General features: G+C 36.0%; 1 protein-coding gene across 2 annotated transcripts; it reads right to left on the bottom strand.

The window, feature by feature from the left end:
- Positions 1-169: 169 nt before the first annotated feature.
- Positions 170-26,749, bottom strand: LOC103979039 (uncharacterized). 2 transcript variants are annotated; one of them, XM_009395049.3, is made up of 14 exons: positions 26,562-26,749; positions 25,262-26,393; positions 24,348-25,185; positions 22,266-22,761; positions 20,535-20,686; positions 16,975-20,454; positions 16,676-16,885; positions 13,629-13,832; positions 13,299-13,502; positions 9,464-9,622; positions 7,103-7,456; positions 4,100-4,538; positions 1,994-2,084; positions 170-548 (listed from the first exon to the last, which is right to left on the bottom strand). In XM_009395049.3, the coding sequence occupies exons 1-14, from the start codon at positions 26,641-26,643 to the stop codon at positions 320-322; spliced, it is 8,070 nt and encodes a 2,689-aa protein (XP_009393324.2). In that variant the 5' UTR covers positions 26,644-26,749; the 3' UTR covers positions 170-319. The 2 variants fall into 2 exon arrangements, with proteins under 2 accessions (XP_009393324.2, XP_009393325.2); XM_009395050.3 differs by lacking the exon at positions 26,562-26,749 and having other exon boundaries at positions 24,348-25,162; positions 25,262-25,451.

Here is a 26,749-nt window from a genome sequence, read left to right as displayed (position 1 = left end):
TCGCACCTAACCACGTTCGTACTCTTATTAGACCGACGAATGACCGCTTTCCTTACGAGAACCATAGCAGGATTCGGGATTGCTCTGAACTTGATCGAATCTGGTCGGCCATGGACTGACGACTCCTGTAAAATGTTAGACCACAGCAACTCATCTTACAAAATCCTACTCAGCTCTCAATCTTTCAAACTCTTTTATGAATTAAGATTATTATATAATGAGATATACAACACATTCTAGCATTGAATGAAGGGAAAAAAAACCCTAAAATAAATGAGAAGCTACAATAACTCGAGGTGCAGTGAAACCTCACCAAGTCCTACAAAACTGCTTCTTGGTTCCACTTTTTGTTGTGATAAATACATCGTTCCCACTCAAACAAGCCAGACTTCTCAAGGTCGAGGTAGGAGAGAACCGGGAATCCAGATTGCTTCCCGGCAAGAGCGGTGGAAAATATGACGAGAAGGCTGCGACAAGCCTGCTCTTCTTCCATCTGATTAATCTCCGTTGGCTCCGATGTAGCATCTCTCCATGGTTGATCAAATGACCTGTGAATTCAAGATGAGTTTAGTTACATCATGAATTCAAGATGAGTTTAGTTACTCTGTCTAATCTTCGGGCAGTATTAGATCATTTACCTAACCATAGACCACTAGGAAAGGTTTATCAAACAACATTAGGAAAGGTTAGGATTAATGAAACATTTATCAAACAACATTAGGAAAGGTTAGGATTAACGAAACATTTATCAACCAAAATTCTAGTAACTATACATTAGATATAAACACACACGAAACTATATCTCACAATCACATAGAACATTGCCAACTCTGTTGCAATTAAATTGCATATGAGGAGTAGCAAGTCTCCTTTTAGACATTGCTGAGTATCGCAAAATGCATTAGAACCCCCTTAATATCACCTTCAGGAGACAATTGAGGATTTTCTACCTGACATAGTAATGATTCAACATTACAGTGTGTTATTTGGAGTACATGTGGCTACAAACAGTAGTATTAGAAAGTGTGCTACTCACTAAAATCAAGGTTTAATGTCTCATTTTGTAATCTTTTATAAGATCAAGATTCAAGATAGTATACTTGTTTGTATCTTGTACTTCAGGAAAGGCTGGTCTTTTTTGTTATAATTATTACCAAGACATAGCAAAGGCAATGCTTGTACAAAGAAAGATTGATAGATGAATAGGACTTAAACATAGAAACAAAAATAGTAGATGAGATTTCCGATGCTATGCTGCAATACTATATTGTTCTCAGTTACTTGGTTTCAGCCCACACGTTTCCTGTCAACAGTTAAGTGCAATGTTCTTTGATAATCCAAGGGTGACCACCAATGCTACCAAATCTTCTTTGGTCTTCCAGCCAATATAGAACTTTGTAAGAAGAGAATATGAATCTGAACATGTGAAAGAAACTTATGCAAGTTTCCCTTTTTATAGCTAAGTTCAATATTTAGCAGCAGCAGCTGTTGAGAAAGGCAACAAGACGCCGCTAATCACAGTTGTTTTGTTTGAGCCTGGTTGTTGTTACATGTGTTGTGGACAATGATCTTGAATAATCCAAGGGTTACACCACTGGTCCTGACCAAATCTTTTTTGGTCTTCCAGCCAATGTAGAACTTTGTTAGATGATGCGAAGGACAGGTTCTCTTCTGCAAATAAGTGACACAATCAAATGCTATATGCAATTGTCCCTTTGCTTCGTTTGAAGGTTAGAAACACCATCCACGTTATTGTTCATTTATTTGTGTTAGCTAGCTAATATGGATATGAAGATGACATAATCATATAATGGTAAGCAAGAAAAGAAAGCCACCACAAAACTAAAGTGAATTCTTTTCTAGTCCTGTGACTTTTAATGATAGCACTTTAACTTAAAGAATGCTGAGAATGATTAATAAGTAATTAGGTGACTTGAACTGAGATAAAAAGACAAAATAGGAAGTTGCTCATATGTTGTAGTAACCAGCATACCATCTCCAAGCAGGATTAGTCTCCACAGGGCAACGGATCTTTGAGCATAGCTGTGAAATCTGAATATGATTCTCATCCAAAAAATCCGTACCTATTACAATAGAAAAAGCTGATCCTAGTAATCATGATTGGCAGATGAATAAGCAAATTTAAAATGTTCAAAGATTCTACCATGATCATGGTTCGCCTTACCCGTCTGTACCAGTGTACTGATCGGTTATCGGTATAGTATGTACCGAGTTGTACTGATGTATTAACACATGGTACAATGGAACATACTAACATACTGGTATACACCGATTCTCTGTCGGACCAGTATGTACCACCCATACCAAGCAATACGCTGCGGTATGACGAACCTTGACCATGATGATGACCAGACAAGACAAAACAAAGTATAACATCCTCAAATCAACATATGAATTTAAGGCGTATAAAGCATACAACAAATTTATAAAAAAAATATACTACAAATATAGCAAGCCCTTAGATCCCCACTACATGAGTTAATTACATAGATATTTACCAGCCACAGGATCGCTAAGAGCAATATCACTTGCCAAAATAAGAATCACCAAATCTCATTTTGTTTCTAATAAAGTTTGCTTACATCTTCCACTATGGCAACTCACACCACTAATTTTAACTTATTAATCTTATTTACAGGCCACCTCTGAGGCTCTGAACACATCCATAGGATTCTCTTTGATCATTTAGTGGAATTAATATTACAAGAATAGAGCCTGAAACACCAATTTTTTGCAAAAACATTAATAGATAATTCCTTGATTAACTAAAATGGTCAAGTATAAATATGCTTCAGTTGAAGATAAAAATCTTTTTTCATAATGCCCATTTTGCTAATTTGAGCACCTAAACAAGGAGTTAGAATGTGTGGGAAAGGTAAATTAAAGTTCAGTATGTTAACAGATTAATTAGCAGACCTTCTATTTTTAAGGGAGAGAGATTTTTTAAATCACCTATTAACCTTGAAATCAAGAGATTAATACATCGTAATCAATATGTAAAGCCTATCGCTTACGTTTGCTTTAAACTTCTTTTGTAGTGAACTAAGGTTAATTTTAAATAGTTTCAGGCAAAGGCAAGGATTCTGAACTGGTGTCCTGATACATGGTATACTGTATATACCATGGTACCAAAAGGAGGAGAGGAGGAAGAGAAGAAGAGGACAGGAGGAGGAGGAGAAGGGGAAGGCGGCGGTGGCAAAGGAGGATGCAGTATCGAAGGAAGATGAGGCGGTGGTGGTAAGGAGGAGCAGCAGTACCGCTATGGGTGGCCGGCAGTGAAGGTCAAGAGAGGTGCTGGGGTAAAGGGTTTCTAGGTTTAGAAATAAATATACAGCCTTATTGTCTGGTCCGAACACAGTAAGCTCAGGTTTATTGTGGTAAGCCCTGCATCACGTGGATGACCAATATTGGACACTTAAATGCTATTAAGATTGCAATTAGTTTAACAGTCCAATGTATATTAGAGTATACAAATGTATACTAATAAAGTAGTTTAACAGTCCTATTAAGACATTTAAATGCTTACTTTCATTGTAAAGTAATTTCTAGTTCATCAAAAAACAATTATCAAGTAATGCAACGATCCACATCCACTGCTTTTCAGGATAAGTTACAAATGCTTTAAACCATGCCTAAAGCAAATGAGACCTGCATCAATTGTGGATGCATCAATTTCAACATTGCAAATTAACCTAAACCTAAAATTAACCTGAATTTTCCTGTGTATCTCTATGAATATAAGGAGAGTCCTTGAAGGAAGCATGTAATTCTTCAAGGTGAAGACTCATATAGTCACATAAGAAGTCAAAGTCCATCCATGGACAAAATAACAAAAATGTAGTCAACAAAATAGAAAAAAAGAACCTGAACCTGGCTGTTACACTAAAGCAATGCAAGCAAAGTCAAAAGCAAGTAATTTATCCAATCGGAGTAAATGTATCTAACTACAACTGACTGTATCTTGTATAAAAGTAGTCCTACCATTCTTCTTTGATAACTTAGTAATTGCTTTGCATAGATTTTGTTCAAATTATGGCGGCAAACAAAAAATAACATATATAACAAAAATAGCACATACCAGTTGTACTAGATCCATCTGAAAGAAGTAACAAACATAATGCAAAAATTACTGAAGGAAGATTGATAGAGCTCCTCATAATTTGTTGAAGGTACAGTAACATGGCAGCTATTGCCTCATCAGCACTAAAATTTTCCTCTCTGAAACTGCCCTTCTCTTTGACAATAAATTCAAGTAGAGAATGCAGAGTTGCAAAGCTTGATCTCTTCAAGCTAAACTCTGTCTTTATATTCAAATATTTATTTGACATACTTCCCAGAATGACCGAAGCAGTTACCCATCTCATGAGCTTTGACATAAGCAACTCATTATCTTGTTGTTCCTTATGTACAAGAAGCAAATGAGGATAAGATTGCTTAAACAGATAATTCTTCTGAGACTCTGACTGCAAAGAAGCTGAAATCACCCACCTAACAAGTTTCACTAATCTTGCCTTATCCTGTGATGTAAAAGTTAACAGCAAAATCAAGACATTTGAGAGACACCAAAATGCAATAATTTAAGTTACATAAATAGTTCTGGATGAATGTAGAACAAACTAGCTACGAACAAACAAACGCCCCAAACCATCAATAAATATATATATATATATAACAAAACCCAAGTCTAATGCCAAATGTTCTACTTGCATCATATAAAACTAAGCAAAATGCCACTGTGCAGACATATCGATGTATTGGAAGAAAGGGAATTTAAAAAATAAAAAAATAGCACAGAGAGGAGAAAAAAGAAAAAAGATGCTTCTTGAATTCCCCTTGCTTCAGTCATCTCCTCTGGCATTACTCCCGTTTTGTGGCTGAGCAAGAGTATCAATCTCCTTGATGGTGCCATCTGAGAGTTTAGGAGACTATTGATCCACTTTATTCATTCGACTGCCAACAAACACACAAGTCCAATGTGGGATGGAGGAGGCACCAACATATCCAATGACTCCAATATATTGCTTGGCATGAAAAAGAGCATTAGTGGACAAGTTTATGCAAATGGAACACCAAAGAGGAGACAGAGAAAAGTGCAGAAGAAATTCTACTCGAACGATTCGTTGGCAACTTAGGAATTGTTTGCTACTTTGCTATGATGAAAATGGAAATCAATCTAAGCATGACTTTCTTGGAACTAAAATATCTTAAAAATCATTTTTTATTGCAAGTGCTCATCTGCAATTAGCAATTTTCAAAACTTGAGTTCTGATGTTGATTGTGGAGCAAATGAATAACTGGTCTTGACTTAGTTTAATCCAGTTATATTTATTTCATCTTAAAGTGCAAGCAATTTTCAAATATAACAAATGGATTTAAAATTTTAATTTTAACTATTTTCATAATTTGGATTATTTTTTTATTGACTGCCTTTATTATGCCATTGGTTTTAGTTTTGGATCATTAAAATCAGTCCTGCAGTATATTTAGACTGATATTTTTTTCTGAGGAATGACATGGTATGCAAACTGGGGTGAAAACAGATGGGTATATATTTCCCAACGCCATTAAAGTAAGGCCTGCAGAGAAAACATGCATCTAGTTGGACATTGGGAACTGAAAAATTGTTCACTCGATTGATTGAATTAATTGTTACTAGATTTTTCACTTTTTCTGAAACTCCTTTAAGGAATTTAGAGAACAATTATTTACGAGAAAAATATAAGATTACACCGGTTAAAAATGTTTCATGATAGTTAGTACAATCCTCACCACCTATTTTCTAATAAGTTGTTCTACTTGTCTTTTTTTATATCACATTAGGCTTGATTGTTTTCAATTGGATTTCTGAGGATGAATCAAGGGTGTATCTGATGTGTATGCATATGAGAAAAAAATGGAATTTGAATCCTCGGTATTTATTTGTAGAGTTACTACTAATCAGTAATCAAAGCCCAAAGATCATGAACTGTTTGACCAACCAATCAAATAAACAATACTGCTACATCTTCTTGATCTCTGAAACATTTGTATTTGTAAATTTTTTATTCACAATATTAAGGATCGAACCTTTCTTTCTTTATCTGTACAAAAGAATTTCCCCTTGCCTGATTAGTAAATTTTAGCCCAACTACTACAATACGTACCAATATTGTTCTAGTCTTTAATAAAACCAAACCAGCACATTTAATTGCGCACCACCTTAATACTTGGTTTACCTTTCCAAAAATGACCTGGGAACACTCTACCCAAAATGAAATTAAGGGAAGTGGGGTTTACTTTTCTGGAAGTGAATTGCTAGACTTCTTTTATTTACAATATCAAACACCAAAGTGCTTGCAACATAACTCCACACAGGAATGGCCACTTCCATCAAATCAAAGTCCCTAAGAAAAACTACTTTTGGTTGAACATCAATTGAATAATGGACACAACGTATACATGTCACAACTGTATAAAACTATAAACAACTAAATAAAAGTTCTAACATTAGATACCTTTCTAGTAATCTCCTGCCTTTAATATTTTTTCTTTTCTTTCTATAGTGCTTACAAGCTAAGGTTCACTTGGACATGTAAGGATACATGACCACAAGTCCACAACCAACCAAATACTATTATTATAACCAATCTTGAAACTATCATTATCTAGTTCTTTCTTAAAAAATCATTCTTTTCATATTATATAGTACATACTTATATAGAGCACTCGTCATGCTTAACAAATTTTGAGAAGCCACCAATGCATCTATAATTACAAAATCTACTAGGGCAATATAAACACTTAATAAGCAGATAACTGTGGTCCAGATTGTCAAATCAATATTATACATAAGAACACAATCTCTGAACATCCTTGATAGCATATCATTAACTAACCATTCTAACTGGTGCTTATTGTGAGATTTAGTAATACCTTAAAGTGCTATATTAATATTGCAGATTTGCCACTTAAATAACTCCATCAAAGTTAAATGATATAGAGACACAATGACCAAACATATGACAATAATGGCAATGAAATATCAACAGAAAATAATTGAAGTCTCTACTTGTGGATACAAATGAAGTTAAGGGAAATTTACCAACTTAGATTTGACTGGCACTGGAGTGCACATAAGAATGGTCATTACTCCAAGTTCATTGGTCACCGCACAATGTGTGCTACTGAACTCATCATTGATGGCTAGGTATAACTGAAATAAGCCTTCAAATGATATGGTGAAGTGTGGTTGATATATCATCCTCTTGTGTGATAACCTGATTGTCGATATCATCACATGTAAGAACAAGTTTACCACTGAAACATTTTCCTTCAGCACCTTGAGCTCGTTGACAAATAAAACATGTAAATAGGATGAAAGCTGTGACAGTTGCTCAAGGGCACACTCTTGAAGCCATTCAGAAACAGATCTTGTAGAAACCACATCAGTCACTACCTAAACCAGCAGAACAACAAAGTACAAATTAGGACTTCTTAAAAAAGAAAATAAACATACATAAAAAAACAATATTTCACCTGATGTATCCCTAACAGAAGTTACTAGAGAAGCAGCAAATCAGCAAACATGATAAATAACTATTTGCTCTTTACAAGCTTAAGGAATAGCAGTATAGTAGCTTGAATTAAGTTAAACATTTTCTACATGAGCAAGTATCTTGAATATACATTATGACATACAATCTAATGTCAATGTTCTTAATGGAATTTTATATTATTGCTGATACAAAAGCACTAATAAGCTCTCTAAATTACAAAGGACTGAAACTGCTATTTAATATATTGCAATTATTTCAACTTCCAAACCATGGCCCTCCAAAATCTGTCGTAAAATCATCTAAAATTTCAATTACTTGGATAGTCACAGTTGAGCATTTTAGAGGAATGAAAACACGAAGTACAAACAACTAAATAATCAATAGACAAGGGACTAAGGAGGTATGGATTTAAATAAAGCATACTGAAAACCAGAAAAGGAAAATCAGGGATGACAGTATTCCAACAATCAAAATGCAATAGCAACAAATGTTACATAATTATGTAAATGATAGGGCAACGCCATCCACATCCATATTTAAGCACCACAAAGAAGATTGATTCCGCAATATTTATCATTTAAAAAGTGTAACTGATCATTGATTGGAGCAGCCAGCATCCTACCTGGTTGAGGTTATTTCAGAATGTAGTATACATATATAAATCCTAAAGAAGATGCCCTGTTTAATTCTCTCCATCTGAGAGAGAAAGATAGTATAAAAGTTATGCTTGATTTTTTGTGTAGCAGCTCTTGGTTTTGCTGATGATGCTGATAAAGCCAGGTCATGAACTAGAAGCCAGTTAAATAGTTAAGAATGAAAAACAAAAAATTATCAATAAAAGATAGCATGATTTTGACTGATAGCCCAACATAAAGAAGACACTACCTAACCTATATACATGCTCTGATGTAATATAATGAGTGTAAAACACTAGAAAGCAGATCTATTGAACAATATTGCATGATAATGATGTGGCATCAGATTACTTGCTGTAATATTTACAACAACATAACACAACACTAGACCCTCTAATAGTTAAAAATAATTAAGAATGAAAAAAAAACAAAAAAATAACACTAGACCAATCACCTGATAAAGATGTGGCATCAGATTACCTGGTATGATAATTATAATGGGTATGAGACAGGAAATATTGTGTGTTTTCTGTTCTTTTTTAAGCAAAATCAGGATGCTCATTTTAGCTTACGTGAAAAAAACATCAACTCCACCTATGTGACTAACCTTCTAAACTCAAGCTAGTCAAGATTTGGCCATTATGTTTGCATCAAGAACCAATCTCTTAGTTTTTACTACAAGGGTTGTGATTTCGGCACCATACCATGTCAGTAGCTAACCTAACTGGTATAGGTTTAATATGAACCAACATCTTGACACATGGAATGCAGTACATACCATCGTAACAAAAGGGAGGAGGAAAAGAGGAGGATGATGATGAAGAAGAAGAAGAAGAAGAACGAGAAGAAGAGGAGGGCAGGAGGTGACAAAGAAGAAGAGAAGAGAAGATGACGAAGGTAGAAAATAAAAAGGGGACGATAAGCCCTGCACGGCATGTGGACCATCCAAAATTGGGTTGTTCTTCTCTGTCACATCGGTAACTGATAAATACCTGTAGGTATATACCAATCCGAGCGAATTTGCATTTTTTGCTTTACAACTTAACTCCTAGCTACAAGAATCAGATAACTAGATTCTAGCAAATGCTTAGGTGTCTTTTTCTTGTAATAAAAAAAACATGTTATATGAGCATGTCTAGTTAGTCCTATTCGTTCGGTCAAAAACAAATCCACCATCAAGATACTAAAATCTATGTTGTAATCACCATCAAGAAGGAATACGATATATTTAACTGAAAACAAATGAAAACAAGTTGTGAAATCAGGTAGTACCTTCAAAACCAACTCCATGACACTTAGAGACAATTGTTTCTCTTTTCTGCCCAGTCTTTTACCAAAAAATGATAGAACAGAAAATAGCCATGAAAGCAAACCACATTCCTTCAATAAATAGTCAGCTAGAATAGGAACTTTTACAGATTTCTTCACAATCTGTAGCAAAATTCAATTATTAAATTAAAACACAGTGTTTCCAAAATTAAAAAAAAAAAGATTATTCACAAAGTAATAAATTAGAACGAGCTAGAATTTGAAAGAAGTTGAGAAACAACCAGTACTGAAAAGAAATTTCATCATAGATTTACACCAACAAATAAACAGTTGCTTCTTCTACAACTTTAAGCAGAACATAATAGAAAATATATTTAAACAGTCCATATGAATGTGATAATGTGGAGTTGAGGAGTTTTTACACATGTAAACAAGAAATAAAATCCCATTTTCTTGGAAAAGAAGGATTAGAAAGCACCTATAAATATTTTCATCAAGGACATGGAAAGGGAGAATTGTGCACACCTAAGTGCATAATTGATGAATCCATAGATTGAGATTTAGAAGTGATGCAATAGTCTAAGGCTTTCAGAGTTGGTGAAAACCAAGGAATGAAATATCGTACTGTACCAGAATTTTGATATTCCCTCGGTACGGTACGGTACTGTATATCGAGCGATATATTTCGATATACTGTTCTGTCACGAACGATTGTCGCGCACTCGCAACAACTTCGATCAACGAACCGTTCGTCGCTTTTGCATGCTTGTACAGAGACATGGCAGCTTGTTTTGCCTTGGTTTTGTGTGTTTTTGTTAGTAAAAATATGTTCAAATAGGTTGCAGCGCACAGGGCGACCGCTCACCGCGCCGGGCCAAACAACCCCAAAATGGCTCCGTTTTCACGTGCCGCGGGCTGTTTTCTGCAGCCTGCTGCAGCGCCCAAAACATCAGCCATCTTAACACCCTGGAACCCCCTGGGTGGCACAGGGTTGGATGGGGCTTCGGTATATCGTCGAGCATTTAAAAACTCTTCACAAGTTCGCACGTTAACTTGACGGGAACTTGCCTTCCCACCCGACACCTGGTGAGGAATTGTTTATGGACTTGCAACTGTTCGTTCTACCTTCTAAAGTCTTTGTTTTCCTCCTTCCTCTCTTTTATCCTATGCACACAAGGTGCTTGCTGAATTGCTTGTAAAGCTTCCCTCTTTGCGAGACGTCGGGACTTGTCCGTCGCTCATTTTCAATCTAATCAACTTTCTGTTTTACAGATCCTTCGGGACCTGTACAAGGTTGCAACTAGGCTGACCCTTTGCGAAAGCGTATGTCGCAAGGGCGCCTCATGACTTAGGCAATCCCAGCTAAGTCCGAGAAGTTGGCGCAAGGGTGCTTCGCGACTTAGGCAACTCAAGCTAAGTTCGCGTCTTGGCCGCAAGAGTGCCTCATGACTTAGGCAATTCCAGTTAAGTCCGTGACAGCTCGGTGTGTGTGTGTGTGTATATATATATATACCGCCCGATAGCGGGCGGACCGGTACGTACCACCCGGTACAGGCAATATTATTCAAAATTGAAGACCTTGGTGAAAACAATCTAAAATACCTATTTTTGCCTAATCATCATAATAAATCGACACAATTAAATATTTCAAATGCTCCAAAAACACAAATAAGAATGATCCAAGGTACTGACCTTGATCTATAAGTTATTCAAGGAGCATATGAATAAAATGTAAACTTTTCCCATAGCACCTAATCCATAGAATACAATTTTCAGCTTTGGTTGACATGATACACAAGTGAGAAGTTTTATGAACTAGTAATGTTATGGTCTGGTTAAGAAGGTATGGATCACTTATGGACATTTCACATCGAGCTTCCTTCCTTATCTCATGTATGTATATATGTTATGTACATATATATACATCCACAATTTTTTTATCCAACCATTATATATATATATATATATATATATATATACACAACAACAATGACAAAATCATAAGTCTCAACTATTTGGGGTTAGCTACATGAATCTTTTGCTACTATTAAGATCTGTAAAATGACATATGTTTAGTTAAGTTCATAATACTTAAATATGTATTTATAGTTTCTATTAAAGTCTTTTTAGATCTTCCTATACCGCTCCTCATACCATTAAACATTAATCATTTCATCTCTTCTTACTACCGCATCCAGAGATCTCCTAAGCACATGCCCATATCATCTTAAACGATTTTCTCTCATATTATCTTCTATCGAAACAATACCTAGTTGTTCACGAATAAAATTATTTTTCTCTTATTTTTCCTAGTAACTCCATACATCCATCTCAACATTCTCATCTCGGCAACACAAACTTTTTCTATATGTTGTTACTTAACTTTGTTACTTAACTATCCAACACTCATATTCATAAAGCATTGTTGATCTCACGATTGTATCATAGAATTTTCCTCTTAATCTCAAAGATATTCGATGATCCAACCATTATATAATATGCATACATGTAAAAAAACTAAGAACACGAGACAATCGACATGATCCCATTTAAAGTTTCTTGCATCTAGGAAGTCATCAGACCACTTTTATAATTTAAGTAGTCCTTATTCTATTTAACTGCACTTTCTCCAAGTTGATCCGAGCATACACCTTCTTTGTAAGTTCTTATAAGTTAGTGCTCATGTTGACTTCTCATCTGAATCAAACATAGATGCCAGGATTAAACTTTTCTTAACAAGGAAGAGATGGAGTCTAACTGCATTTAGATCAGATCACTTTAAGCCTTGTTATATAATTACAGGTCCCAAGTGAAGATTACTTAATTGGGTTAAATCTGAGACACCTAACTTCCTACTGAGGAGACACTTCAACTCAGTGACTAGCACATAGGCAAAATAGCCATTAACCTTATTTAATTACTTTAATGATATTGGAAAACACACAAATTACTTTCGTAACTCAAATTTATGTTTCTATTTCCCAACATGTTTTTTTGTTCCAAACATGAACTGTCTTCTATAAACTTCCTTATACATAACATGGCTCTTAATTCCTTTACAAGATCAATAAGCATCCCATACATCCAACTAAACTACCTACTGCACAACTGGTCTGAAAGTCACTAGGAACAGAAAAGTGCCCACTGACTTTCTTCCAAATAAAAGAAATGTTAATAGGAACAAAGCCAATAAATCATACAAGACAATGTCAAAAAATTCTAATGTACTCTTAATTTTTGCATGACAGGATTTCCCAATATTCGTTGAAGCAACATAGGTAACATACAATATCAACAAAGTTGACCTGTTAATGAATTATTAACATCGTTTATAAATAGGAAATATACATTTTGTATTGTACATTCGATTATCAAGTTAGCCTTGTGTTATTTTAGTATTTCTCACCACAAACATATGAGCACATAGACGGTGATTTCCTTCTGTTCCCCTAGTTAGGGCTCCTCTTTACACACTCGTTATCAGCTTAAATCAACTTGTACCATAAGCATAATTCACAACTTTCCAATCTTACTAATTCAACAAAATCACCATTTTGGATAACTTGCTAAATGAGAAATACCACATATATGCACTTAAAATGATTTTAAATAGGCATTTTATGAATGTGTAGTGTGTTTCAAACCTATTACCCCCAATACATCACCAAAATGTCCTCCTGACATTAAGTTGATCCATGTAGCAATTACCTCAATTTAATTATCATTTTATATTGTCAAAAGAACATAGAATACTGGTTTTTCACAGCATAACCACCAACATGAAACAAGTATTAAAGAGAGAGATAAGTTGATTATTACAACAACTAGAAAAAAATACCTGAAGAACTAGAAAACTCGACTGAGAATCTGACATTGAAGAGGCATGAAAACTTAGCAAGAATTCCATAAGTTTGTTGCTCCTATATATTTTAGCATCGTCATCTAAATTTATTCCTGCATGTAAAAGCTGAAGAATCCACGTGCGCTCCATTTTGAAATGGATGGAAGTACTTCCAAAGAATGCATGAAACAAAGGAACACTCTGCATCCAGAAAGCACTGGATAAGTGTGGCGCAGCCATTTGATAAAGTCGCATGTATTGACATGGAATCATGATAATACATAATTTCACGCAACAAATAAAAAAACCAGCCAAGAAAATAATTACCTTGAAATTCATATTGGACGAATGCATTAACAGCTTGTTTATTGTAAGGAAATGATTTTGCCTAGGGTCCAATAGTATGAAAGAAGCTTCTGCAGCAAAAATAGCAAAAACTGAAGGTACTCTCTCCCATGGTTCTGTTATCCCATTTTGAAAATATGTTAGAAGAAGTTGAAGCTGTAGCAAGTCCTTATTTCTCTGACAGTTCTGTTCCACATAAAGCAAGTTATGCAGAATTTAGTAAGTGAAAAATAGAGAAAAACCATTTCTTGACACTTTAGGAGACATTTTGTCTTACTAATAGAGTTAATGCACCATTAACAGCTGTAACCTGGGAAGATCGAATCATATAGGATGTGCAGCATGTATGTTGTCCAGTAAATCCACATATGGCAGTTTCCATTTTTTATTTTCTGTCTTTCATCACATGTAACTAGCATCTTTTTTATGTTTCATATAGAAAGATCTTGCTTATACATGCTTAAGTTTCTTTTGTCAGTATAGTCTTTAAGATTATTATATTCAATAATTAATAAGAAAAATGTGGCTTGAGCTGAAGACAATTTAAAATGCTACAAATGATCTTTAAGCCAATTAATATGCATCATGGATAGTCTTCAAATTGCAGATATAATATAAAGTGAAATTATTTATCCAAAGAAACTCAATTAAAAATTGTGACAAAAGCATGTAAGAACTGTAAGATTTTAAATTGCTCGACAAAATCCTAAACAGCTCTGACAAATAATCTTTCCCTCCTAGAACACTTGTTGCATAAATGTTATATCATTTCAATTCAAGAGCTTACTTTCAACATTCACTAAAGGTAACCCAAAACCAAGGTTCGTAATATCGTACCGTACCGGTATTTCGATCTGGGCTCGGTACCAGTACGGTACGGTATACCGAGCGGTACACTCAGGTGTACCGAGTACTGTAGTACTGCTACAGTGCTACAGTGCACTCGGACCGGTAACAGACGGTCCGCGTACCAGCAACCGGTCGGACCGGTACGTACCGCCCATACCGGGCGGTACAGTTCGGTACTGCAGACCCTGCCCAAAAGCATCAATTTTTTTTTCTATTTCGTTAGCCTATAACAGAAAAGACATCAAATACATATTACTGGCAAAGTAAACAATGAAGTTTTCTATGCCAGTGAAATAAAGAGAAAAAGGCAATGCTCATTTGCTGGGAAAGTAGAGAATGTAAAGGATACAAGAATAAAGCTCTACTTCTGAAGGTAAGGACTCCAATCTGTTGCAGTCAATGAGACTATAATTTTTAGATGGGTGTCAAATGGCATACACCTTTTTATCTTAGAAAAGGCAAAAAATGTGTTTCTTGTACAGAAATACAGATGCAGTGATATCAAAATCTTGCCTCTAACATATAGCTAGCCAAATATTTTTTCTCCTTTTAATTTCATCTTAGTTCTTACTGTTTGCATTTATGATTTCTAATATCCCGACCAAATCAAGTTAAATATCTTTGATGGAAGAAACTGCTGGTTTCACTATAATGCAAGGTAACTGATACATGGCATTCTCTAAAAAATCCTCAAAGATACTGCATCTTTATGCTCAATAGGCACAGACGATTAAAGTACAAACTGTTCTGGACCATGATTTGCAACTATTCGAGTTATCATCATGGTACAAGGTAAGTAATTAATCATCATCATCAGTAATAGCTTGTGTTGTACTGTCTTTATCAAATTATATCATATAACAATACCATACACGGTACTGCTGGCTTATACATTGCATTCCTCAAAAGTCCACAAGTCTCAACTATGGAGAGTTTTATAGCTTGTTCTTCTTCTCTTTCGAGGCTTATATAAGTAGCTCAAGGCTACCTTTATACTAAACATGGTAACAATGCAAAAAAATCATTTTGCATCAAATTAAAGACTGGAAGGGGACACAACAGATAGACATGATGCACCAGAATTACAAAAAAAACACTTGCAAAGCATGCTGGAAAATTGATGTTTGACCATTTTATAAATAATTTAATTAAAAGTGCAGAAATCATTTATGGTCATCAGTTTGCTAAAAAAAATTAGCTTAGCATGGCAAAGAAGAATTTTTAGTAAGATAAACAGGCAAGGGTAGAAGATCCAATGCAACCTAAGATGCAATATATGCATTGAGACACTGAGACCCATCTAACATGTGACGCACATCAACATATCAGAACTAATATAGCTAAAAACAGAAAAATAAAATGTTAAGGATAAGTGGATAGAACCAAATGACAATCAAACAGAGAAAATATTATTTTTGTTGGTTTGGCAATGTTAAAAAACACCATTTAGCACACCAATGAAAAGGAAATAATTTCGATACTTCAAGTGTCAAAAAAGGTAAGTGTAGAACTAAATAATATAGAGAGACAATTAGCTCCGAAGGACAGAAAGGTCCTTGTTTCACAGGATATGTGACCTTCCATAAAGCCAACAAGGTGAGAATTGATTCTTTTTTAAAACATCACCTTGTCTCATCGATCTGGTTCGGCTATTATTCAAATAACACATACTTAAAAATTCAAAGTTGTAAGCAAGACAAAAGATTCCATGTTCATTTTTTAAAGTTAAAAACTAGATGATCGAAGATATACAGAATTACAAGAAAAGCAAGAGACAATCATGTGAAACATTTTATGCTTTCCTTTTTAACTGACAGGATAACCCCAATATCATAACTCATTACTTTGCTAGGTAAGATGGATGAAAAATGTTAAACGTAAAAAGATAGGAAAGATATACCTAACTGCACTCTCTTGTATGCAAGTCGCACCATGTTGATACAAGAATACACTATATATTTTAACATATAAATCAATGCTAACAAATCATGAGCAAAAGAATAGTATGTGATAAGAGCGGACAAAATATCCTATCAGATCAAAACTGAATCAAAGAACAGAGAGAAAGGAAGTGTTCTTTTAAGCAATTATACTTGGTAGTTCCATTTAGACATCCATAAATAAAAAAAAGACTCATGAGCAATTACACTTAATAATTCCATTTAATGAAAAATATATACCTCAACAGCTAATTTAAATCTTCCAAGGACTTCATAGCCCAATTTTCGCAACTCTTCATCCAGAGAAGATATGCTTAGAAATGCAATAGCAAGCAGGCCAAGTTGAGCAAACTCTACAGGCTTAATGAAGTCCATGACAAGACTATGAAGTGAGAATCGTAATATGAAAGCAGGATCATACCCTAGAACTAAGTCACCTTTTAAAGATTGCTGCCAATAGAGGAGAAGAATTATGAGGAACTTGTGGCTGGTAACTTAGCAAGGAAATGAGAATGATCACAAAAGATGTTGGGAAGTACCTCTATCGTATCACCAAATTTATCATGAAGAAGGTTTTCCAATGACATTGAGGCAGTCAATGAAGATCGATTGTAACAAAAATGCAAAACTGTAGTCACGCACTGTTTTGTATCAACTGGAATATTCTCCCTAAATAGCAATTTGCGTAGATCCTCAGCTGATTCACAACCAGGTGTCATGGAGGAAGAAGATAGCTGATCAAGTGTCACTTCTTTTTTTATTTTCAAGATAGACAGACCCCACAAGTAATCCATTTCAGAAATTTTATCATATTCAGATCCTTCACTTGACTCAATCTCATGCATGAGATGAAGTATCTCCAAATCAGTTTCACTAAGAGTTGCACCATAGGCAGATAAAAGAAGAACAAGTAATTCCCTTGAATCCTTGCCATCAATGTTTTCATGTCCCACATTGTACTCTCTACTCTTGTAATGATATAACACTCTGAGCAACTTAATTAATTCCAACTTTCTTTCTTCTAAGTGAGGGTTTGTAGTGCCCCTGAATTCACAAGCTTTGTGATCAGTACAAGAGATATCAAGTGATTTCAGAATACTTGGGAGCGGTTGCAATAGTGATTCATTAGCCATTAAAGCAGATGAATTGGAAAAAGAATCACTAGAAAGAATAGTGGACACAAACTGAGAGTGTCCAAGCAGCAGCCCAAGAATTTCAGATGAGGAAAATGTCCTCTTGGTTTTCGGTAATGCAGCAACAAAGCAGCGAATTGCCTTTAGGGTAGCAGCGTCTTCAAACCTATGGAGAAGGCAAGATCTAATAAAATGATCCAGAAAAGGAACAGAAGGCAACTGGTCAAGGCAACCTTTACTTTCAATAGATAACTCAATGATGTTGTTCAAAATATAATGTTCTAGGAATCTGCAAATGCTGTAATTGTCAGAAGAACAAGATCTGAAAGATCTATCACCATCAAAAGGAAATATCCTGACTATCTGGTCCAATGAATTGACCAAAATGGTTATAAACCTTAGTTTCGCACGATTCAATCTTTTGGACTCCTTTTTCTGAGTCATCTCATTGGACTCTTCTGGTTCCAAACGTTGTGTCAAACTTTCCACAGGTGATAACAATAACCTCGTAAATGATATTTTAGCATAAATTTCAATAACGAGTTTCAAGGAATCCTGATGAGAACAAGAATTTAGTATTTTGATATCATGATCAAGTAGTTCAAACGAATGTGGAAAAACAGAATCAAATATTTTCAGACGCTGCTTCTTTGTAACTGAACCCCCATTTAAAACGAAAAAATAGTGCAACATAGTGACTGCTTTCCCAAGAAGAGATTTCTTCAAACAATTATGGAAATCTTCATATGATGTCACCGGAAGTTCATGATACTCTTCCTGGAAAACACTGCCAGATACATAGCTTTTCCAGTTTGACAAATTTTCCAAAAGAATCTTAGAATAGAAAATCAGTATACTTCCAATAAACTTAAGATCCTTTCTGTGTGAAGTGACATATGACAAAGCAGCAGGCAGAAGAATCACAAAATCATCCTCAGAAAGGCTATAGTTAATGTTCTTAATGGCCACCTCATTTCTTAGTGGCGATGCACCATCTGTATTCAGAACATCAAAATCAGATGAATCTTTGTTAAAAATAGCCAAGAATATCTGTCCAAAGACGCTCATGTGCAGTGGGCTTACTTCCATAAGTAATGACAATATTGTTGCCTTGATCTTGCTTGTGAGACTGAGGCAGCATAGTACTAACTTCAATGGACTATGGATGACCATCCCAGAAAAAAGCATGTATAATGGAAGACAAGTAGTGTGAGGTTTTAGATGCCTCTGATTGTACACAAAGTTGACAGCTTTTAAAAGACAACTATTTGCACTTTTTATATCAAAACGTATAACCAAATCAAGAATACTATAATAAACCTTCTGAAGAATGGTCACATTGAAACTTCTATTACTTATTCTATAGAAGTGATAGAGTTCTGATGTATGGTGACTCCATTTTAGATAACCATATAATAAATCCAACGCACCATCAGCAATAGGCAGACAAAAAAGAACAGCAGAAAGAAGTGAACTGCAACCAGAAATGTCAATTTCTACTTTACCGAACATCCAGTGAGCAAGTTCGAGAAGATCAAAAGGAGAAAAAAATTGCATCATCGAGTGAATGATGTAAAAGTAAGGAAGAACCGTACTGAAATCTCTCCTCTCAACAGAAGCATCAAACTTTTCCCTGAACAATAAAGCTGTTTTCTGAATCAAGTTCCTGGCAACCTTCAAAACTCGTTCATCAAAAACATAGGTTTGAGATGAACAATGGCTCCCAATCGTCCCATACAAGAATTCCTTAAAAACCTTAATTAAAAGCTGCAATACAAGAGAGTCCATGTCGTGAAAATTTTGCTTTGAGTAGGTTAGAAGAGAATCAGTACTATCATACAACTTATCAACTGCAAGGGTTCTGCTACAGCATATAGGATATTGAACGGACAGTGCCACAAGAGGGTGGTTAAGGATGAGCTCTATTACATCTTGAACATATTTAGTAGATGAAGATCTTTCTACAGTCACAGATCCAGTGGGACCTGCAAAATCTACCAAAACCTGCTCAAAGATGCAATCTACCACAGTGAAGCATATCTGAAAGAGTTCTTCAAGAGTATCAGATGGCTCAGCTTCATAGGATGACCGAATCTGATGGGCCCAAAAGAGTACACATCTGAGAAACAAAACCAAGTCATCAGTTGAGCCTTCGGTTACCTTAATTTTTAGCAAACCTACAATATCAGGAGAATGCAATATATCCATCATTCTGGTTGAATAGCTCCTGTAACTGCCAGAGCACATAAATGCAGAAAATAGGGCATAGAAAGGAGCACGCCTCAGGAATAAACCTAAAGAAGTAGCAACCAATTCTTCAGTAACTAGGCTGTCTGAGAATAACGATATTTCAGTGAGATGCATAAAATCATTTCGATCAAGTGAATGATCATTATTCCCTCTGCAGTCATTTCTATCTGAATTCCTAATCTTTTCCAGACAAGCGCGGAACATATTTGGCCACAAGTTAACAACTTCAGCCAGAAACCTTGGTTCAAGAAAGAGTACATATGACAGGAATTGAATATAAGAAGTAAAATGCAGTGGGGCAATGGTAAGCAGCAAATGAAGATTTCGTAGGACATCCTCAAGTGATGCACATATGATTGATGATAAAAATGCGAAGGCTACTTCATCTTGCTTGCCTAAATTTGTCCCACCTATAAACTCCTTTATCTTGGAACATATCAATATGAAAGAGTTTTTTCCTTCTGAGGTACTCTCCATCATGGGTAACAAAGTAAATCTCTGCTGTTTCAGAAGATTTTGTGCAAAATACAATAAATTTTTCAATGGCCTCCATTCACAAAGAGAGCTCTTTGAATCATCAACAAATTTTTCATTTAAAATCAAATCTATCAGACCAGGTAGTATTTTCATGTATACCTGTCAAATATTCCATCAGTATCACAATCAAGAAAGATGATTTTAAAAAATTATATAATTGAGTATGGAAGCCCATATACCTGTGACTGCAAAATCAAGTTTAACGCATTAGACACATACAACGAAATAGCAGATCTCTCATATAACTTGAAGGTCGCAGAATCCGACTCAAGCAACCTCAAGCACTTCTGAAGGATACAAATAATGAGGGGGCTGAAACCAGGAGACTTATCTGCAAGCATTTAAAATGGAAACTGAGTATTATCGAATAAGAGAATGCATCCTCTTTCTACTAGTAAACATATTGACCAGAATGTGAAAATTGGTTCTTATTTACAAATATATATTACACAAAAAGGATAATAAATTAAAGACAAAGGCAACTGAATAACTTAAACCAACACATGAAAAAATAAAGTATATTTCTTGAAATTGTCATTTATGAGAAGATACTGGGAAAGTAACTATTCCAAACAAGAATTGCACGTCCTCTATAGTAGTGCAAGTAACCACAGGTAACAGCTCAAAGCTATACTTACCAAGAACCAAATCATAAACATAGTATCTTTCCTGGGAATTGCTGTTTAGTAGCATGGGGACAGTGATGGTTTAGTATCATGGGGGCAGTGATAATACCTTAAGACAGTATTGTACCATGCAGTGCAATCCCATATCAATCAAACAAGCCAAAATTTGGCCTAATACATCAAATATAACTAATCATGCACGAAGGCCAGCATACCAGATAAACTTGAATAAAGGTCTACTAGCAAACCAGTTTAATGAATAATCAATTTCCACAATCAGCATCAGTCAAAAACAACAAAAATCATGAGAACCACAAACCAACAATGAGGGATCATCAATTTACAATCTTTTAAGAATCCAAACAAAAGCAAAAAGTTAATATAGTAGCTACAGATCAATATAGTAGATCCTGCAATATATGTTGCTCCCTGTCAGCATATTGCATATAATTTGATGGAACATGGAACTTCTACATCAGCTTGTCAATACAAAAAGACTCCCATTAACAATATACCAATAACTTTGTCATGATGTACAATCGAGGGATGAACAACCAAAAAAAATATTGGTGGAACATAGCAGACAACCTTAAGGTAGGCTTCAAGATAATATATGGACAATAGAAAACAAGGAATGTATGTCCTAACAGCTTGTTTAAATTTCAGAGACAAAATAGACAAGCTTAACACTTCATTTTCATGTTCTTTCTGTCATATTTCTTTCTCTTTTCCATGTAATACTGGAAGATGAGTGGTTTCTCCACCAAATTATGGCATTATAGCAACAGGCTCTAAAAGTTCAACTGTAGATCCTACCACTTTGTTTCTGCTAACAAATCTATGACTTTGGGGCTGTTCCCTATGGCACATCTTTCATATATTTGGATGCACCAAAATATGCTTGTTTGCTCAAAAGTATCCTAGCATGAAATTGGCAGGACAGAATTAATGCCAAAAATACTCTTTGTCATGTTCATTAGTTTCCAGATATGCTGATTAGTTTGTTTGAACTTTGAACTGAATCAAAACATTGTACATTAAAAAGGAGATGTAAAACCCCAAGGCATTAACAGTTTTGTATGTTTCCAAATATGTTGTTTAGTTTAGAAGACCATAACTAAAAAGCATAACAAACTAGTACATACATTACTAAGTAGTTTCAAAAAACCACTCAGATCACAGAGCTAGGTGAAATAAAAGCTACAATCTGCAGCCCAATAATTTCAGTGAGCTTTTCATGATTAACAGATTCCAATATGTTTTAGGTTTTAAGCTAGCATTTACCTTGAAAGTCATCTAAACTGGAGATAAGCTTGTGCATATGATCAAGATGCTTGTATAAGTTATTTCCTACTGTTGAAACAGCATCACAGAGAAATGAGATGACAACTGCATACAAGCTATGAATTGCTTCTGTTCCTTGGTTTTCCCTAGACCAAACTGACCTGCTATAACCAGGTAAAGATATTAACCAGGCATCAATCTCCGAAAGGTTCTGGTCGAAGGCACCAGTGCTGACAAGGGATGCCTTAGCCAATGCATAAGCTTGATCTCTGATACGTGTGCCCGATGAATATATAAAAATATGAATCAATGGCTGCAGGTGTCTGTACATGAAATCAGGCACTCTGGCTCGAGCACTAGTTCCAGAAGATTTACCAACATACTCAACTAACAGAGATAATAGAGACTGTTGCTGATCAGTAGGCAGACTTAAGGCATTACTTGGTAGAATTCTGAAGAAGTCAAAAGAGCCTTCAAAAGCACTAGGCAAAATTCGCTGCAAGAAACCAGTTCAAAACGTTACAAGGTGAATGCATTTGTATAAGAACCTCTTCAAGAAAAAGGATAACTCTTCTATACAAACGACAAAACAAGCTTAGAAAGACTATTAAGGATGGTGCTTATGTGTACATTACCCAAACTGTACCTTATATCCACTGAATGATATTGACATTGAATAATACCAAACAAAGTACTCCAGAATTACATGTAACACATGTAACAATATACATTGTTCTTTCATGATTTGTTTCACTATGTGTTAAGCATTTGTTTCATTTAATTCTCTAAAATTACAATGTAGACTTGCCAGAAAAGCATTGGATAGGCACTCTTTTCTGATTTGTTCACAAGTTTTGGATTTAAGATGGTAACTGCTATCATCTACCAAACAACTAGTCAACTACTAAGTAATTTATAATTTCTCAAGCAATACACATCACAGCAATATAGAAAGCAAAGTTTCAGATCCAGGTCCAGTACAATATAGGTTTCGGACAGACCTGTATGGTAACCAAACAGTTTAGGATCAGTACAGGCCCAACTAAATGAGGAGGACACAGAGGATCTGAAACCTATATTGTACTGGACCTGGATCTGAAAACGAGAAGAGGTCGCCACACATATGGGCATGACAAGTAGGAGGCAACAGTCGCAGCAGCAGGGTGGAGTCATGGTGATGCGGCGAGCTGAGGCAGCGGCGGCGTCAACAACGAGAAGATAGAGGGGAATAGAGAGAAAGAGAGGGAGAAATAATTAAAGAGACAGAGATGGAGGGAGAGAGAGAAGAATAAAAGGAGAACTAACAGTTGTGACAGCTGCCACAAATTATAGAATGATCCTGATTCTAACCAAAACACTTACCATCCGACACCCTTTGGTAACAATCTCTTTACCACCAGAGAAGCCTGATATAGTGAGGTGACCAGGTGGTACAACCTGCCTTGGACAGAAATGGACGAAATCACCTGGTTCACATCCTGGTTGGCTATATGGACCAGTAAATACTAGCTTGTCCCGCTGAGAGAGATTTTAAATCAAGGCAGAGGGTACCAGGAAAAAATTGGTTATATAATTAACACACCAACAGAATATACAATATAAATGGTGATTTTTTTATGAATTCATATTAAACAAAACCATATAATGTTTTAACAAAAATCCTCAAAAATACCGAAAGAAATTATTTAATCTTATAAAAACAGTTTCTGTCTCATATTAAGTCAGTGAATATTCCGAAAATCTGTAATATGAACACCTATACATATATGTATAATGATTTTGAGGATTCTAACAAACTCTTGAAGAGTATGCGTATAAATAGCAGTAGTATTTAATATTTATAGAAGAAGCAATAACAAAATAAAAATTACACCTCAGTTAACATAAACAAGAATATAAAGCATTAGACATAGTCTAGAGGTGAGCCAACATTCACAATATTTCTGAACTCTACCATCTAGTACTTTCTCTTCTATTTTACATATGAAACAAATACTACTGATTTAATTGTTTTTCTTGCTGCTCGTGCATTAGACACTGAGGCAATCAAAATTAAGAACAAGAGACAATGTTGTAAGTTACCATGTAGAGTGCAAGGACATCAAGCAGCCTTGAGTAAAAAAAATCTTGTTCGTCCACTGGTTCAGTTGTAATCGGTTTCTGCTTATTTAACCCCCATATCTCAGCAACTATTGCTCTACGATCTTTGTCCCCTTCCAATTCAGGAATGCTAATTGCATTTCTAGATTCATTTTGATAGCTAGGAAGCACATTTGTAGGTTCAGAATCCATCCTGCTAATAATGATATCAACATTCTCCTCGGTGATATCAGATTTCAGTCTCTTTCGTGCAACTTCAGGCGTGACAGCAGTTCTTTTCAAACGCTTTGCTGAATGTCTGTAACTCAGTGATGATAGTAACTTGAGAAGAACTTGAAGATCTGGTAGTGCTCCTCTAGCCTCATCCTGGATGTACTGCCTCAGAGAAACACATTTCTCAGTTCCTTCCTCATCACTATGGCACAAATCTCCATCACCTATGAACTCATCAACTCCAACAAAGCAACTGATCCCTGGAAGACCATGTAACTCAGCTATCTCTTTGCAAGATGAATCAACTGTTTTTCTGGAAAATTTGCTTTTCGTAGCATTATCTATTGCTGTGATAAGATTTCCAAGTGACTTGAGTGATTCCAGAATAAGTCTTAGAGACCCATGCTTAACAAGAATGTCAGCATGAAGCAATCCCTTATTCACTAATGACCGATTACAAGCACGGGGTATGATGCTCCTAAAAACACTTTGTAATTCATCACTGCCCATAGGTGGCACATATTCAGGTCCATAAGCAAAGGACATGACAGCAGCTTCAGTATTTACACGGGAAATTATGTCGGCTGCAAGGGAGATGGCAGTAAACCTGCAACGATCTTATTATACAGATAAAGAAGCATAAACGTAAAAGAAATTGCAACAGTTGAGAGAACAGAACTGACCAAGAAGATGATAAACGGGGTTCAAGATGGTATGGGAACTCATCCATGTAAGCTGCAGATAAAGATGGCCTCTTGTCGGCAATGGCCAACAACAACTCCCTATGATAATCGACCTCTGTAGCCTTCAATTTCTTCATGAGATCAAGCAGCCGCTTCTCGTTCCCCTTCAATGTTAGACTAGGCATCAAGCCGTTACTAGGATCTGTGCATACCATTACCAGAACCACGTGTGCAATGTCAGCAGCACGGCCTGCCATTGGGTTTCCTGAAATGTAGCTCAACTGCTCTAAGGTGGTGCTGCCAAATAAAACACTCCGAAGAGCCGGTGGGATGAGAGAATCTTCAACCAGCACCTTATTCCGCAAAGTAGAAAGAACATATATGATGGTCTCAGTGTCATCACTTCCAAAACCGCGAAGCACCCCAGAGTACAACTCCCTCTGCTGTAGAACCCACCTCAACAATCTAGGGTTACCAATCTCAAGAAATGACATGGCAAAGCCAACAAATGCCCTTCTTGTGGATCCTCTGAATCCATGCCTCTCGTCCCTCCCTTTCTTCTTCTGTATACCTGACAGCTTAGAAAGGACTGGCAGCTTAAAGTCGAAAACTTTGGCAATCTCAGAAGCTAATCGTCCACTCCGCCTCACTGCTGAAGCCAAAAGGTTCAGTGCCGCACTCTGCCGCCTTGAATCTTGACTACTCAGCTCGATGTAGATGTCATTCAATTTCGTCTCAACTAACAAACGGGCTAAGCTATCAAGGTTTCTACCAATTGGATCAGCCAGTGACTTCCCATCAGGGTGGTCGAGAATCACAGAAACCAACGATAATATGTGTGACATCCCAGGCTTCCCTTGGTGAAGCCTCCAAGCTTCCATGATCTCCAAGCATTTGGGAGCCAACTGTATGTACTCACGTAGGATCCCTCCACCCGTTTCCCCCTTCAACAAACAGATGAACTCCTTGGAGGCTTCCGAGTAAATTTTTATCTCCGGGGAGTGCAAGTTCTTCAGAATCTCGATAATTTTAACTCTGTATGAACTGTTAACTGGTTGCCTCGGCTCCTTCCCTCCAATTACGTCCTCGTCGTCTTGTAACTCCTCTCCTTGAGCCGAAAACTCCTCGTCATCTTCAAAAAAAAATTCAAAAATTGTCAATATTTATTGAAAATAAGTAAAAAAAACACGGGAAAAAATCAAAGAAACAAGTGAGAGTGCGGCAAAGGGAAGAAAAAGAAAGAAAAGAACCATGCGCATCAGCATAACGAATGTGCAGGCGAAAGAAATCATAGAAATACCTCCGGGCAGGTCACCCGCGACGTCTAGGGAATAGAGACCGTGGTCGAGGTCTACTTCGCGGATTACTTCGCCGTCTTCCATGGAAGTGTATGGGAGTGGAGGTCGACAGGAAGAAGAACGAGGGTGACTACCTCCTTGAGTTCGGTGATTAGGGTTTTAGGCGGTCACGGCAGGGTTTGGGGCTCTT

The sequence above is a fragment of the Musa acuminata genome, chromosome BXJ2-3 (assembly GCF_036884655.1).
Source record: "Musa acuminata AAA Group cultivar baxijiao chromosome BXJ2-3, Cavendish_Baxijiao_AAA, whole genome shotgun sequence".
Lineage (NCBI taxonomy): Eukaryota > Viridiplantae > Streptophyta > Magnoliopsida > Zingiberales > Musaceae > Musa > Musa acuminata.
This window is presented reverse-complemented; position numbering and strand designations above follow the sequence as displayed.

Coding starts and splice junctions, on each gene's coding strand:
- LOC103979039 (XM_009395049.3), bottom strand. CDS start 26,643: ATGGAAGACGGCGAAGTAATCCGCGAAGTAGACCTCGACCACGGTCTC. Junction 13,503..13,628: donor CGTCCAATATGAATTTCAAG/GTAATTATTTTC, acceptor TTCTGGATGCAG/AGTGTTCCTTTGTTTCATGC. Junction 2,085..4,099: donor AGATGGATCTAGTACAACTG/GTATGTGCTATT, acceptor CTATTGTAATAG/GTACGGATTTTTTGGATGAG.